This window comes from Leucoraja erinacea, chromosome 30 (assembly GCF_028641065.1).
Source record: "Leucoraja erinacea ecotype New England chromosome 30, Leri_hhj_1, whole genome shotgun sequence".
NCBI lineage: Eukaryota > Metazoa > Chordata > Chondrichthyes > Rajiformes > Rajidae > Leucoraja > Leucoraja erinaceus.
The window spans coordinates 12,615,211-12,630,997 of record NC_073406.1 but is presented as its reverse complement, the minus strand read 5'-3'; the positions used below and the strand labels follow the sequence as shown (position 1 = coordinate 12,630,997).

The following is a 15,787-nucleotide window of genomic DNA, read 5'->3' as shown; positions in this document are numbered from 1 at the left end:
AATTCCAATGGTCAACAGAGTTGCCGGAAGCTATTTTATAAATTACTACCTATCAAGTAATAGGCACAAAATGCTGGACTAACTCAGCGAGACAGGCAGCATCTCTGGAGAGATCCAAAACATCACCCATTTCTTCTCTCCAGAGTTGCTGCCTGTCCCTCTATAATAATCATCACAAAAATCACCGGCTAAAAGCTTGCCAAATATTGTCACTGGGTTGACCCTACACACTCAAATTGATCTGAGATCAAATGCATATCTTTAATCTCCAAATATTGCTGTCAGATGTCTCATCATCCTACACATTTAACAGGTTTACCTTGGAACTCCACAGCCCAAAGTCCACAAATATATAATTTGTATTTGTGATGAAAGTAACTTCACATAATGTAAATATGTCCTTACTGGATAATATATATATTGTTGCTGCAATTATTTGTAATAACACAACTTGATAATTAAAAATAACTTGAAAATGCCAAACTTGGATCAATTCAAATTCAAATTATCCAAGTAAATAAACAGTTACTGTATAAATGATTCAGTACCTGAGTCCAACAGCAAGCATCTGCTCCAGTAGTTCCTTAATATCTTGCTGGATAACTGGTCCTATGGCTCTAGCTATCATACAGATACAAGTAAAAACAGTCGCGTCCACTTGAATAGCTTTTTGCCTCCTACGAAAAATGAGCACAAATTAAACTAGAAATGTGTTATTTAAAATTGTTTTTTTAACCATATTCTTTTAAGCTAACACAGATGGAAATAACTAAATACATGACCATAGATATAAAGTAGACTATACATGGCCAAATCCTCAGCTCCAGGTTTCCACAATCTCTAAACGTCTATTTAGGTGTCAAAGGATCTTGACATTTTTCATTTACTCTTTGAGTTTCCAATATATTAAATATCAAAAAGGAAGTTCTCTAGAAAAAGTGTTGCTATTGATTAATGCATTGTTAGAGACAAGAGAAAAAGACTCAAGGATGTGCTCAAAGCCTCATGAAGAAGTGCAACATCTCCATTGATCCTTCTAGCCCATATCTGCTCATAGTCACGAAAGAAACACAAGCCAGTTCACAAACCACCCAACACCTTCCCCAAACTGTTTGCCCTATTTGCGGGAGCGTCTGCAGTTTTCACAGTGAACTCATTGGCCAACCTCGGTGTAAACCAGAGTGGAGGCAAGTCATTCTCAATCTCAAGGGGCTGCCTAAAATGAAAGTTAAAAAAACATTTACAGATGCATTGCTTAACCTTGGAATTGAGACCATGTGTGAGCCTATTCGTGAGTCTTTATTTCCTTCTCAACCAAACAGATAGCAAAAATATAATGCTGTAGAATTTAAGTGAAATATTTGACACAAGCCAACTAATTTGGCCCGCTATTACTTGTGTGCAAAGTCCTTTGGTGGGAGGGCTCCTTTTAAAATTTCCAGGATTTTCTGCAAGAATGGATTAATTTCCACTCTTACAGCCACCACGAGTAGACCCAAGGCTTGGAACGCAGCAGCACGCTCTTTTTCTTTCTTAAGACAGCCCATTAGATGGTTTACAGAGTCATTAAGATGTTGTTCTGCAGAAGTAAGAATGTACACGAGTCAATAGTAAATATCCAAACAGCACTGTATGAAATAAAACTCATCTTACATTAAAATAAAACAATTGTTTTAATGAATATGTTATTTATATTCACTAAGTGAATATTATGTTTTAAAAGATAATACTCCCCTCGCTTTTCGAGTTTCATTAACCATTAGCAAGTCATGGACACAGAATTAACTCTTCCAAATTAACCACCAAGAAATATAGAATAACTGCTCAAATCAAACTGTTCTCAGATTTGTATCTCTTCCCCAGTATACACTTCCCTATCTTGACAGAAAGGAGTTACTCGCATTGGACACATTACATTCTAGCTTCAACATCAGTGAAGCATATTCCTACAATTGTGTAGCACAGGGTTAAACCAGACTGCTTGTCGAGACTAACTGAAAGAGTTTCTGGTTAGTATCATTCGCCTGCTCTTCCTCTCTTGCCTTTCAATTCATTTCATTTTAAACAGAGAATCAATTCCCTTTTGAAAGTAACCACTGGTTCTGCTTCCACTACCCCTTCAGACAAGACATTCCAAAATAGAAAACTTTCATCCATGCCGACCTAGTCACTAACCTAGCAAGACCCATTGGCCTATACTTGGCCCATATCTTTCCAAATCCTTCCTATCCTGTCCCTGTACCTTTCCAATTGACATTTAAATATCGTAATTCTACCTTCCTCTACCACTTCCTCTAGCAGCTTGTCCACATATGCAACACGCTCTGAGCGATAGTTGCCCCTCAGATCTTTTTTAAATCTTTCCCGTCTCACCTTGAACCCATGTCCTCTATTTTTAGACTCTACTATCCTGGGAAAAAGACTGCAGCTAATCATCTTATTTACACCCCTGATGAATTTATAAATCTCTATAAGATCACCGCTCAGTCTCCTAAGCTCCAAGGAAATGAGACCCGGCCTATCCAGTCTCTTTACAACTCAAATCCTCCAAACCCACTATAACATCCTTTTAACTTTTTCAGTTTGATGATATCCTTCATGTAGCTGGGCAACCAGGACTTGTACACGGCATTCCAAACGTGACTGAACCAACGTCTTGCTTGTAAATGCAGCTGTGTTACCAACTCCTGTGCTCAATGTCTTTGCCGATGAAGGCAAGCACGCCAAACACCTTCTTCACAACCTATGTCACTACTTTCATGGAACTATGCAGTGGCACCCCAAGATCTCTCTGTTGTACAACACTGCCCGGCATCCTCCCATTTATTATGCAAACCCTGCAAAAATACAACAGCTCAGTTATCTGAATTAAACTCCATCTGCCATTCCTTGGCCCATTGAGCCAGTTGATCAAGATCTCGTTGTAATCTTAATTAACCATCTTCACTGTTCACTACATAAATGCAAGTTGTTGTTGGTGTTATTATTGATTATAGGTTTACAATGAAAGCCTAAAGATTACCTCATTGAGGTAATGATTAAGGAATGAATGGCATCAACTCCAAGTGCTCTGCCAACACTATAAAGAAAGATTCAAGCTGGAGATCAAGTATGGGCAGTTGTAGCAACAGATGGTGTTACATTCTGATATGACCAATAAGTGACCCTATCTTTTTCTTTCAAGTTCCAACATTTCCAGCACTTTCACTAATACCATATACAGAAGATCTATGCCCAAAGTAACATGCAAAATATTGGAACAACTATCAATTTCACCTGGCTCACCTGTAAACAAGTGGGGCTGGAAAGCAGCAAGGCGAGGAATCAAGTTTAAGATTGCCATTTGAATGAGTGGATTTTTACTACTGCGATACTTCAGCACCCATCGAGTCACCTGCACAAAGATCATAGAACATGTAAAATTCATCCACTAGATCTGAAGTTCAACTTATGCATAACCGCATCTTCTGCTGATATTGGCTAAGTTGAAATCAAGACAAGGTACAGAATACAATGAATGTTATGAAAACTCATGACCAGATTCAATTCTCAAACTTTAGCACCAAACAAGACAGATTGTGTGTGGATGAGGTCTGCAAGAATCTCAATGAAATAGTCATGCATTGGCTCTGGTAGTCAAATGTTTGTAAAGTGGTAAGAAATCAGAGAAAAAAAAAAGCAATTTGGAATAACGTTGCTCGCCTACTCATGCAATGCAAAGCTTATTGCATCTTAACATATAATCAACCTCAATTAGCAAATGCAGAATAATGAGATTAGTAAATAAAATTAATAAACATTAAACTCGGAATTTGTCCTATTTTTGATCTCATGTTGGTTTAAAATGGTCCACTAAAGCACAGCAAAAGAATAAACAAAGAAAATGTTGAAAACCTTTCCTATAATTACAGATGTCCTACATGTCCTGACTAGCATCTCAAGACCTCAACTTTTGAACCTGAGACACGAGTAGAATTGAAAGGCGGCACCCATGGAATTTAAATTCAGGTTATGTATTACTAATAACAAATATGGGGTTGTTGCAATATCCAACCCCAAGAACAGCCATTTGTCAATTCTATCAAGGTTTCAAGGTCAAAGTTAGTTTATTGTCACATTACCAATTAAGGTACAGTGAGATTCGATTTACCAAACAGCCATAGTTTAAAAAAAAAAGCCACAAGACACATAACTACATAAAAGTTACAAGTTAACATACTCTATGATTCTATGATCTCCACCATAGCGGATTCCCACATTCCTCACTGTGATGGAAGGCAATAAAGTCTAATCTTCTTCCTGTTTTTCAAAATTTACTGATTTTTAGTTTCTAAAACTATTTATTTTAAAACCAAAATTCAAGTGTGTCGACTTTAAAAGTAACAAATACAAAATTCAGATACTACTGACAGAGATAAATTACATTTTAGGACCCGAATGATGAAGGAAGCCGACTGAACTGTAACTTTTCAAACAAGGTTAACAGTAACTTTTCAAACAAAATTGAGTAAATATTTGAAAGAAAATAAACTACAGGAATTTGGGGAAACCACAAAGGAGTACGGCTAATTGGATACATTTCTCAAATAAATGCTACAAGGAAAATGAGTTATGAGCCTGTCCCACTTAGGCGACATTTTAGGTGACTGCAGGAGACTATGCAGTCGCCACATGTTCGCGGGTGGTTGACAGGGAGTCGCCTTCATGGTCCTGAGGAGTTCCCACATTCTGGGAACTTGTCGCAGCCTCATTAGGGTCGCCGCGAATATTTCAACATGTTGAAAAATTAGCAGCGACTAGAATGAATCCGCCATGGAGAGTAGCGAGAATTCTCGTGCCGTAGGTGGGTTGCCAGGAGGTTCTAGTGGGTTGTAGCCGGTGCTGACCGGTGAATTTCATTGGCATATTGGGGGAAAAAAACATAAGCGGCAGTTTTCAGAACCTAGGATAACCGACTGGTAATGTTAAATGTCCGCCAAACTTCACAGCCGTATATCACTGGCTTCTTAAAAGTTGTCTGGCTTCTTTAAAGTCGGCTCCACTCCTTCTCCCCCCTTCTCCTCCCCTCTTTTAAAGGACTTACCCTGTTCATCGCAGTGTGTCTGTATCACCTTGGCTTTGCACCATGTGAATTTCAGACAGCGCTCCCCCAGGTATTGGTGGTGGGGGGTGGGGGGGGGGGGGCGCGTGGGGGGTTACGTCCTAAGGGGGGCAGGCCCATTAACTGTCCTTCAGTCTTCTTAGTCGGTACCTATGAACACTACTAGCAACCTAGCAGGTACACTGGACAAAACCAAAAGTGCCATCAAGACTGCAAAATAACTGACTAAGTTAGTATGGGTCTATACGAAATTTGTTGCACTGAGATTACAGTCACATAACAGACAATGTCAATAATACACAATAGAAGCTAATATTTACCTGTTCAAATCGCACTTCCATATGCTCACGGCAGTATCGACTTTCCACCAAGGTTGGTTTGGTGGGAGCAGGAGTAGTTCCAAACACCGAGATGCTTTGGGGTGTGTTATACCCCAGAAGCCCGAGAAGTGCATTTGATTGTTGGGGTTGCACAGACTGAAAACTTGTGAAGGATGTAATATGCCGGGGCTTAGCTCCAAATCCCATCAGATCCTTGCAGTATTTATCGTGTACTAACTGCTGCTGAGTGATTTCCTCCATTTCCTCTCGCAAGCGCTTTGATCAAAGAAATAAAATCAATAAATTAAGCGAGAAAGAGGCAAAGTTTCTTTCAACGTGGAAACAACCTGTTTTTATTCTTCAAAGTTCAAATGAAGCAAATGAGAAACATCTTAAATGGGTTACGACCTACCCAACTATTTATCCCCGCTAAGGCCACAATCTTTATTAATGACAGAGATGCAAGAAGCAAAATTGCCCTTGCTCCCATTTCTTATATTAGGTGATCCTTCGGAACCAGAAAATGTTTTTTTTAAAGATACAAAATTAAAATAATTGTTATTGGAATCATTAAATAAAAATCATTGCTAATACTGCCAATAATATTGGAGGGTCTTCCCTCCACAGATGCTGCTTGCACTATGTTTTTTGCTCTTGGTTCCAGCATCTGCATTGTCTTGCATCTCCATTAATATTGATCCTAATATCATCTTAAATGCCCAGCAGGATAGCAAGCATTATCAATGTTCGGGTGCCTGGGGTTATGGGGAGAAGACAGGAGAATGGGGTTAGGAGGGAGAGATAGATCAGCCATGACTGAATGGCGGAGTAGACTTGATGGGCCAAATGGCTAATTCTGCTCCTCTCATTTATGAACCTACGTAACATACGAGCAATGCTATGACTGTATATTTTTGATTTTGCAAATATAAGTCATTAGGAATTGTTGATCTGATGGCAAACACTCACTTTCTACAATGTGGCAGAGGTAACAGTAGTTCAACCTACAAGAAACTCTTACAAAGCACAAAAAAACATTTCAGAGTAAATATCCTCTCATTCTACCAGTACATCTGCATTAAATCACTAATCTAACCAGTAGGTCAGGACCACATAATGGATATGTATTTTTGGTTAATTACAATAAATCCTGCACATACCTCTCCCTCCATGCTGCTTATACGAATCAGTTCATTTAGAATAAGCAAAGCCCCATGTATTCGATCATCACGATTCAAGCCTTTTTCTTTAGCCATGGCCTCATCAAATCCCTTCTCAGCCTCCTCAAAGGTTTGCTAGATATAAAACATCAAAACTTGTTTAAAAACCTACGCATCTCCAGGTTTTAAACAGTGAGCAACATCAATAGAATAAAAGTGAATTCTCACTTTACGATCAAATCTATTTTATTTTAGATCTATGCAAAATCACTAGATCATTACTATCAAAAAATAAAGTTTCCAATTGATGCTAGAATGGTGACACCAGACATTCCCGAAGCCTGCACCATATGCATTGGAAAACTTCAGCAGCTGAGTAAAGATTTCCAGATCTGACTTTCAATTGCTTAAAGACGATTTCACATGGAGTTGAAAAAATACTTTAAAAGAGGCAGGCATTCCTGTCTCCAACACAATTAGGGCTCAATTTTACCATCCTTTTCAATCAACAATTGATAGCTTACCGCAATCATCAAAGTTACTGGTTTGTAAGTTTTTACGACTCACTGAGAAAACATACCGAGCCTTCAACAATTGGTTGTGATGAAGAAAGATTCTTTCATCTTCGTACTTGCCTTGTACCACTGGGGCTTTTGCATTTCTTTGGTCTCCCTTTGAGTGGTGAGAATCAGACAAGCCCGTAAGGCAGCAACGGCACCTTCTCTTATGGCCTGTTTGGAATCCCAGACGGCAAAGAATATATTGTCAAAGAAAGCCTGCACTTGCTGGAAGAAGAAAGTAGGTGCGCTGACTGCCAACTCCCGCAAGATCAGAACCTAGAATTTAAAGAAAACAGAGTTTCTCGGTTACTCTTAAAAAGCTTGATGTGCAGTCTGTGCAAAAGATAATAGGTATGCTTCTGTTTTTCCCAAGAAATATAGAGGTGAGAATATTACCTTGGAATAAGATATTTTATTCTTAGACAAATAGTTTCACATTATTTCATTGGACACTTCATAAAAGTAAATCTTGTTTCTTTGTAAATTAACAAAAAAAAATCACAAAAAAATATAATGGTACAGTTTAGAAACAGCTTGGGAATATTTGTAACAGTTAGGGCACAATTTTGTAAAATGGAACACATTATTTGAAGAAACAAATAATTCCGTAATGACAATCTACCCAACCTCAAGACCTACGTCTCTTTGAATTTTACTGTAGGAAATATAGACAAGATATGCGCTGTTCTGCTGCAAGCCCATACTGTATAATTCTACTATTCATAGGCCTACTGCACATATACAAATATGTGCAGTAGGCCATTCGGCCCTTCAAGCCAGCACCGCCATTCAATATGATCATGGCTGATCATCCAAAATCAGTACCCCATTCCTGCTTTCTCCCTATATCCCTTGATTCCATTAGCCCCAAGAGATATATCTAACTCCTAAGAGATATAACTAACTCTTGTTCCCTTGGATCATTCAAAATTCCTATGATCGATATAAAGAGATTGCATCAACAATCTTTTTTGTATTTATCCATGAGGTGAATTAATCATCTAATCAAACATAAGTTAATTCAGGGATCTATGCAAAACTAGGCCATTTTAGTTGGTGAGTTTGCTAATCTTAACACCGTCATAGTTGATTCTACAGGGGGAGGACAGGTGTGGAATGCTGACAAATAAATCAATTAAGCTTTTTGGAGCCAGAATGTCACCAATCCCACGGCATGATTCAGGCCATTCGATAAATTCAGGATTGAACGCTTTCATGGCTAATATATACTATCTAAACTCAACCGTCAAAAATAATGTACAGAAACATGGTGTCCAGAAACTGTCAGAGCCGATAAAACAATATCTCAATGTACATCACTATCTTCAGGAGAAAAGTAGGAAGTCTGGAGCTAAAAGAAAAAAACTCTTCAAAATGAATAATTCATGCTTTAAAAGTGAGGCCAAAGGGCATTACCCAACATTAGCATAGATAAGTTCATGACAAACTCAGCTCTGAAAGAGTATATTCTAAATACTTGACTCATGTGTATAAGGGGCCATCTTATGAGCAAGACATTACATTGAAATGTGCCTGTTCTAATGGGTTAAATGTTACATGATTGGCTTTGGCGCTTTAAGAAATAGAATTTTCCTTGTGTTCAACTATTCTTGGTCAGTAAAAGTACTGAAAAATGTTTTAATTGGTTGCTTAAAAAATGGAAATCTGTAATATAAATAGAGTGCCAAAAACACTCAGCAAGTTGGTCAATAGCTGAGTCGGCAAGTAACTGAGATCTATCCGAGATCTGAAATTAACTAAGGACTGTACTAATCCTAGCTAATTAACCTACCAATGCAACCTTTGCAATCTCAGCCCACAGGGATCTCAGTTGACAGCATCTCCGACTTACAGAAACTTTGGGTCACGGGCAGTTCTCGAAACTCTCATGTAATCTGCAGAGTGTCTATACATTAAAAAGAATAGATGTCCTGTTCAGAATTTCAGTGATTCAGATTTTCTGTGGTCTGGCATCTGTCAAATCCATAGAGTAGACACAAAATGCTGGAGTAACTCAGCGGGACAGGCAGCTTCTCTGGAGAAGAAATGGGTAAGGTTTCGAGTCCCTAGAGTGTCAGTCTAGAGAATTTCAAGTTATAATTAATTGTATGTGAAGCACTCGGATATTTCTGTCTGTTTCTATATTAATGCATGCCACGTTTTGGAAACTGGGCGTATATGACGTAAAAAATAAAGAAAACATCTCTTAACCAAACTAGCATATTAAAACCATGTAAGTCAATTAAAAAGGACAGCTTTGTGCAATAATCCTGAATGGAAATAACTTGTTCTGAAATACCCTGGGGTGACGCATTTTACAAACAAGTATCTTTTGGAAAATGTTGGTGACAATCGATAAAATGGTATGCTGATTTTGTGCTAACCAAGAGGACTATTGTACAAGAATACTCTAATTTGCTGTAATAATTAGTAAAATCTTCCTTATTGTTAACCCTATTGAATCACATGCTCGTTGCAATTAGAATGCACCAAATGGGAGACAACCGGCTTCCTTGAACGTAAGGAAATGTTTAAAAAACATGAAAGGGTCAGCTTCCATCAACACCTTCTTGTAGTCAGCTAAATAAATAGAAATAGACCAACTACCTCTAAACCAAAGTAGTATTAGAATGGACAAGAGGTATTGCAAGTTGCCAAACTAGCTTTTACACAAGAAGCAGATTTACCAATAGGTTCCTGTTTTGCTTCTGCAATCCCCCACCCACACGGAGAAGTTGAATCACACATTTTTAATCCTTCCACCCTTTTGTAACTTTCACGTTGGTAAAACCAGTTGAAGGCAGCAATTACCGCAGCGTGACGCTTTCCTTCATTGCGGTCTGCTCCCAGCCATTCCAGAGCACGTTTGACTTCAAACTCCACGTACTCAGCTGTGAAGGTATCACCAGCCATAGAAAGGCAGCCCATGGCTTTTGAAGCCATTTCCATTACAACTGGGTCACTGGATGGAAATAGGTTCCGTAGGTAATTGGCAAACCGTGTAATTCGCGTCGCACTTCCTCCTTCAACCCCAATGAGACTTACTGCATTTGGATTAAAAAACAATTTCACACTTCAGATAACAGGGAAAAATGACTGATTATCACAGTAAGCAAACTAAAAAAGTTGAGAATAATATTTGTAGCTACAATCATAGATATCCTATCAGCATATCTAGAAATATTCAGACATATTAGCTTCAAAATACATTTTCTGTGATTATCCATTCAAAAGAAAATAACCGTGCATTCATACATAATATAAAATTCCTCGTTTTTCAATCCATTCTAAGCTTTTTGACAGTACCTCAAGATTAAAATAGGTACACAAACTAAAATAAAGCAGATAATCTGCTATCCAACAATTAAGAAAGGCTGGTACACAAAAAAGCTGGAGAAACTCAGCGGGTGCAGCAGCATCTATGGAGCGAAGGAAATAGGCAACGTTTCGGGCCGAAACCCTTCTTCAGACTTAATTAAGAAAGGCTGATGGCTCAGCAACTGGTTCACCATGCAATCATTGTTCCCTTTCAACTCACTGGGGCCTCTGTTCCCCAGCGCCCCTTCAATTTACCAGGGCCTATGTTTCCCTGCTCCCTTTAAACTCACAAGGGCCCCATTTCTAATGTTTCCTTTAAACTGTCAAGGGCCCCATGTCAGCTAATCGGGTTTAAGATAATAGAGTTCACTGCAAAATGTATTATATTACCGCATAAGATCTCAAAAAAATGTGCATTAAATGTGTGTTCAGGTATTAGAAGGATTGACGTCCACTGGTCCCCAAAATCTGTCAGGTTGGTGCCACCAAAGTGTGCCAGATTATCAGAATTCTATTGTGCTTTCCAAGGAAACAAAAAGACGATGCTACAAATTGCTCATTTCCCTGTAGCTATTAACTTTAAAAATTATTCTTCACAACGCACTAATTAGAGCGAATACCATCCCACCACAGGATACCCTGGAGTGTGTTAAAATGTGACACGACAAACTCTCGCATAGATTTTAAACACAGCCAGAAATTTTACAACATAGTTTTTATTTTCACTTGTACCAAGCCAACGTACCAATTGCCAGGATACCTCCCTTCCTCTCATTCACATCGGAACTGGAAACCAGTTCAAAAATGTGATGGTTCAATTCATCATAGAATGAGGTGACTTCCTCTTGGTTAACCTAAATAGGCACATATTAGAAGTTAAAACATTGTAAACCTGTGCATGTCATTTTGATTAGCATTAAAACGTTTCTTAAATCCTCGCATATAATTCATCACAAGATACCAGTTGATGTAAAGAATTTAAGGCCGACCAGCTGGCACTATACGTTTAGTTGTTATCTCACTGTTTAATTGTTTACCCAGGAATGAGATATGATCGTGGGAGATTAAAAAATACAAGATAGCAGATTGGTCACTGGCAAACACTGGGAGGACTGAGGAGCCCCGAAATATTTTATAGCTATCGTTTCTCAAAAAGGGATCCAATACAAGTCCATGTGAAAGAATTTTCATTCACTCTAAACATGTGTTTTCTAAGAAAAAGAAACTTGGACTGGACACTGCCTGACTTTGCTGGCAGCTCTGCATGGAAATGATGGCAATTCTCAGCATAAATACAGGGAAGCTTCAGGACAACTGCATGCATGGCAAATATACAAGTGTCCCCAGTGATTTCAAAGCTGCAAGCAGTTCTTGTATTCCCAAGAGAATCCAACGGCAGATAAGATTTGTGTAGGAAGGAACTGCAGATTCTGGTTTACACTGAAGATAGACACAAGAAGTCGGGGTAACTCAGCGGGTCAGGCAGCAACTCTGGAGAAAAGGAATAGGTTTATGTTTCGGGTCGAGAAAGGTCTGTCGAAGGGTCTTGACCGAAATAACACATATTCCTTTTCTCCGGAGATGCTGCCTGACCTCCGAGTTAGTCCAGCTTTTTGTGTCTATCTTCGGCAGATAAGAGAAGCTGAGATACTCAACAATAAGGTGGGGAATGGGCTCTTGTGACCTTAAGCAGGATCCATACGCCCATTCACTACAACATTAGGCTCCAAATAAAGTAGGCGATAGACACATAACCTCAATTATTTATGATTTTAATTATTTAAAAGGCTTATATTTTGTCAATTTTTACTTTTTCAGCAAAAAAGACTAGAACAAAGCAAAAAAAATTGAATAATTTAATACACTTCCGTCAGGTCACCCCGAGGTGCATAACATTTTGAGAGGCACAGTCCTTTCCTCAGGGCGGAAATGTCAAGCACTGGAGGGCATGGGTGGAAATGACAATTACTGAAGGACATAGGTTTAAGGCGAGAGGGGGCAGTTTAAAGGATATTTATAAGGCATGTGTTTCTTTTCCGCAGAGAGTGGTAGGCACCTGGAATGTGCTGCCAGGGAAGGTGGTAGAAACCGATATGATAGAAATGTTTAAAAGGCATTTCGACAGACACGTGGAAATAGAGGCATGTGGACTACGTGCAGACAGATGGGGTGGATTAGATTGGTGCCACGGTCGGAACAGACATAAAGTGCCCGCCTGTATTGTTCTATGTTCTAAGTTGACAATCATTTATTTTATTCATATTAATTTTACAGTGCTTCTGGACGTCACAAACATTGCCCCAGGGAGAATTGAGAAACAGAGGAAACTTTGCATACAAGTCCAAGGATCCTTGAAGGTGGCTTCACCAGTATATTGGATGATGAAAAAAAGTATGTGGGATAACTCACCTACATTAGCCAGGATAGAGAATGAGAGCAGAGAAGTTATGGTCAAACTTAATAAAACATTAGTGAAGCCACATTTGGAATACTAAGTGCCGTTCTGGACCCATAAGAATGATTACACTCGAGAGGATGCAAAGTAGATTCACCAGGGTGTTGTCTGGGATAGAGTGACTCAGTTAAGAGGAGAGACTATGCAATTTAATGACCTTGACAGCTTTGAAAGTTGGCAAAGCTGGGGTAGAGCTTTACCGGTTGTCAAATATCCAGTGAGGTGTCAAGGGCATCAGAGAACCTTGGTCAAGGTCAGGCCACTGATTTGGGCCTTGACACCTTATCACAGGACTTTTGTGGCCATTTTGATCTTCCAGAACTGGAGTAATTGACCCCGGGAAATGGGGACTTATTTGGTGAGAGCAGGCCAGCAAACTCTAATAAATTAACATGCACCAAATATTTGGGGTAGACTGAAAATTCAGACCAAATTGCAGCCAATTACTGCGTCGCAGCTCCAACGACTTGAGCTTAACCTGATCTTGGGTTCTGCCCATGTGGAACTTGCATGTTTCCCTGTTACTGTGTACGTTTCCACCATGGTCTCCAGTATGCTGGCACATGTCAAGATTTGCAGGTTGGTAGATTAATTGGGTACCATATAGTGCCACTAGTGAGTTGGTGAGTAGAAGTATCTGGGGTTGGGGTGGAGGGGAAGGGGGTGATATTGATTGAGCTATATACAGGTAAAATAAAATGGGAGTGATGTGAAATTAGTGTCGGTGGTTGACGTAGACTCAGTGGACTGCAGGGATGGTGTCCGTGCTTGATGACACTAAATTTCAAGTGTTGTGTTCCTAATCACCATGCTCAGTGAACAAATTTAGTAAAACAAACCGAGTTCAAAAAAATATTGCACATCTTCATAAACCTGCAGATAACTTTGAACAATCCTTATGACTAATTGTGTGTACCTCACGAAGTTCAGCCGTAACATAGTGCTGCAGGTCCTTGGCAGATTTAGCCCTGGTCTCCTCACTGCGGCTCTTCAACCCGCTGATAAATTGCTGAAGGACGGACCCGCTTCCAGACATGGTGAAATCTAAAGAGCTGCAGATTCTGCAGAAGGAAACAAGATTAGAGTGCGCGTCAACATCTTCTCAATAACAACAAGATTATTCTATTTATATTGAAATCGGTATTGTTGAAAAGAACATTTCTGAATGGACATTACATTTTATTTTGGTTTATACTCTTGAAGGTACTGTATGTGCATGGTCACCAAATGCACAAAATGTTCTATCTAAAATCAACAGAAAAAAAATTCTGAAAATATACGAAACTTGAACATATTTTATGTTCTGCATATTGTTGCACCATAATGTAATACTACGAAAAAAATTGTGCAAAAATTAATTTGAGATAAACAGTGCTTCGGCTCACGAAATCCGCGCTGACCAGTGGTCCCCGCCCACAAGCACTATCCTACACACTCGGGACAATTGCCAATCTTTACCAAAGCCAATTAACCCACAAACCTGCACATCCTTGGAATGTGGGAGGAAACCGGAGTTCGCAGGGAAAAACCACAGGGTCACAAGAACGTTCAAAACTCTGTACAAACAGCACCCATAGCCAGGATCAAATCTGGGTCTATGGCAAAGCAAGGTACCAAATCTACCATTGCGTCACGATGCAGGCCACTCTTCCTCAATCTTTGGCTACACAGACAACTTGCATTGCCCAGTAAGAACGGAGCAACAAGAATAGGACAGAACTTCCAAGCAGCTTTGAGCTATGTGCACCTTGTTGCTCACCTACTCGAAACAAATCAGTTATTTTATGTGGCTATTCAATCCCTAGCCTTCTTGCAGAAACCATCCTGGCATAAATCTAATCATGTTACAGGACCACAAGCTCCACCCAAATTGATGGTCAAAGAAACTTGACATAGTTAATCACTTGCTTAGCCAGCTGTCAAAATACGATTCCAACTGTCTCTCATATACAGTCACGGACAACTGTGAATTAAAAAAATAATTAAAAGTAAAAGTTAAATACAAATATTTCAGTGAACAGTGATTTTAAAATTATGCAAAATATCTTTCTAATCCATGTTCTTTGCAATTGATTCTTCTGTTGAAAAGAATAGAGATGCTGTTCCTTCACCGAGGTTTACCCAACCCAGGTTACAGGTTCAGTAGATACTTCCCGAGTGATGCAATATTGTTGAATACCCATCAGGAAGTCCTGAACTTCTTGATACTTACCAGGCAAATGCTGATGGTTCCATGTGGAATTGCTGTCATTTCGCAGGAAAATTCAGGCCATTAACCAGAGAAATGTGCCATTTGTCATGACCAAGGTTACATTACGCACACAATCACTTAGGATGTAAAAGATCTTTCTGTTTCTCAATTATACATTTTCCATTCCCTCTGATATAAATGTGTTCTTACTTTTCACCAGGCTCTGCGTAGTCGATAAAACTATTTTCCAGAAACTAATACTGCAATTTTGTTGGATACAAGAGCCTACAGATGCTGAAATATTGAGCAAAAATCTAAGTGTTGGATGAACTCAGCCGGTCAAGCAGCATCTGTGGGGAAATGGACAGATGATGTTTCTGGTTGGGTCCTTTCTTCAGACTGAGAAATTTAAGGGTCTTGACATAAATTATCATCACTCCATTCCCTGTACAGAAGCTGCCTGACCGCTGAACTCATCCACAATTTTGTTTGTTGCCCCAATCTTGTTGTGAGCAGGACTTGTTCTCCTCTTTCCTGACTGACCATTCAACAGTGCCATTGGCCAATGGAAAAGGGAAATCCATGACTGTGGTGCAATGCATTAATCTGTTAGCATATTCCTGTTACTTCATACTTTAAATTATTTCAAATATCTTCCATTCCAATAGCACATGGTTACTTC

General features: G+C 39.2%; 1 protein-coding gene across 1 annotated transcript in view; it reads right to left on the bottom strand.

Annotated features, from left to right (window-relative positions):
* mtor (mechanistic target of rapamycin kinase) overlaps window positions 1-15,787 on the bottom strand; it is a 181,979-nt gene that overhangs the window by 159,824 nt on the left and 6,368 nt on the right. Inside the window, exons 2-10 of the mRNA XM_055659446.1 lie at window positions 13,831-13,975; window positions 11,205-11,313; window positions 9,953-10,185; window positions 7,217-7,417; window positions 6,582-6,716; window positions 5,422-5,697; window positions 3,286-3,394; window positions 1,396-1,579; window positions 549-677 (exon numbers count right to left, since the gene is read on the bottom strand). Of these exons, the coding sequence (XP_055515421.1) occupies window positions 549-677; window positions 1,396-1,579; window positions 3,286-3,394; window positions 5,422-5,697; window positions 6,582-6,716; window positions 7,217-7,417; window positions 9,953-10,185; window positions 11,205-11,313; window positions 13,831-13,950 (1,496 nt within the window). The 5' untranslated portion in view covers window positions 13,951-13,975. The remainder of the gene's footprint in view (window positions 1-548; window positions 678-1,395; window positions 1,580-3,285; window positions 3,395-5,421; window positions 5,698-6,581; window positions 6,717-7,216; window positions 7,418-9,952; window positions 10,186-11,204; window positions 11,314-13,830; window positions 13,976-15,787) is intronic.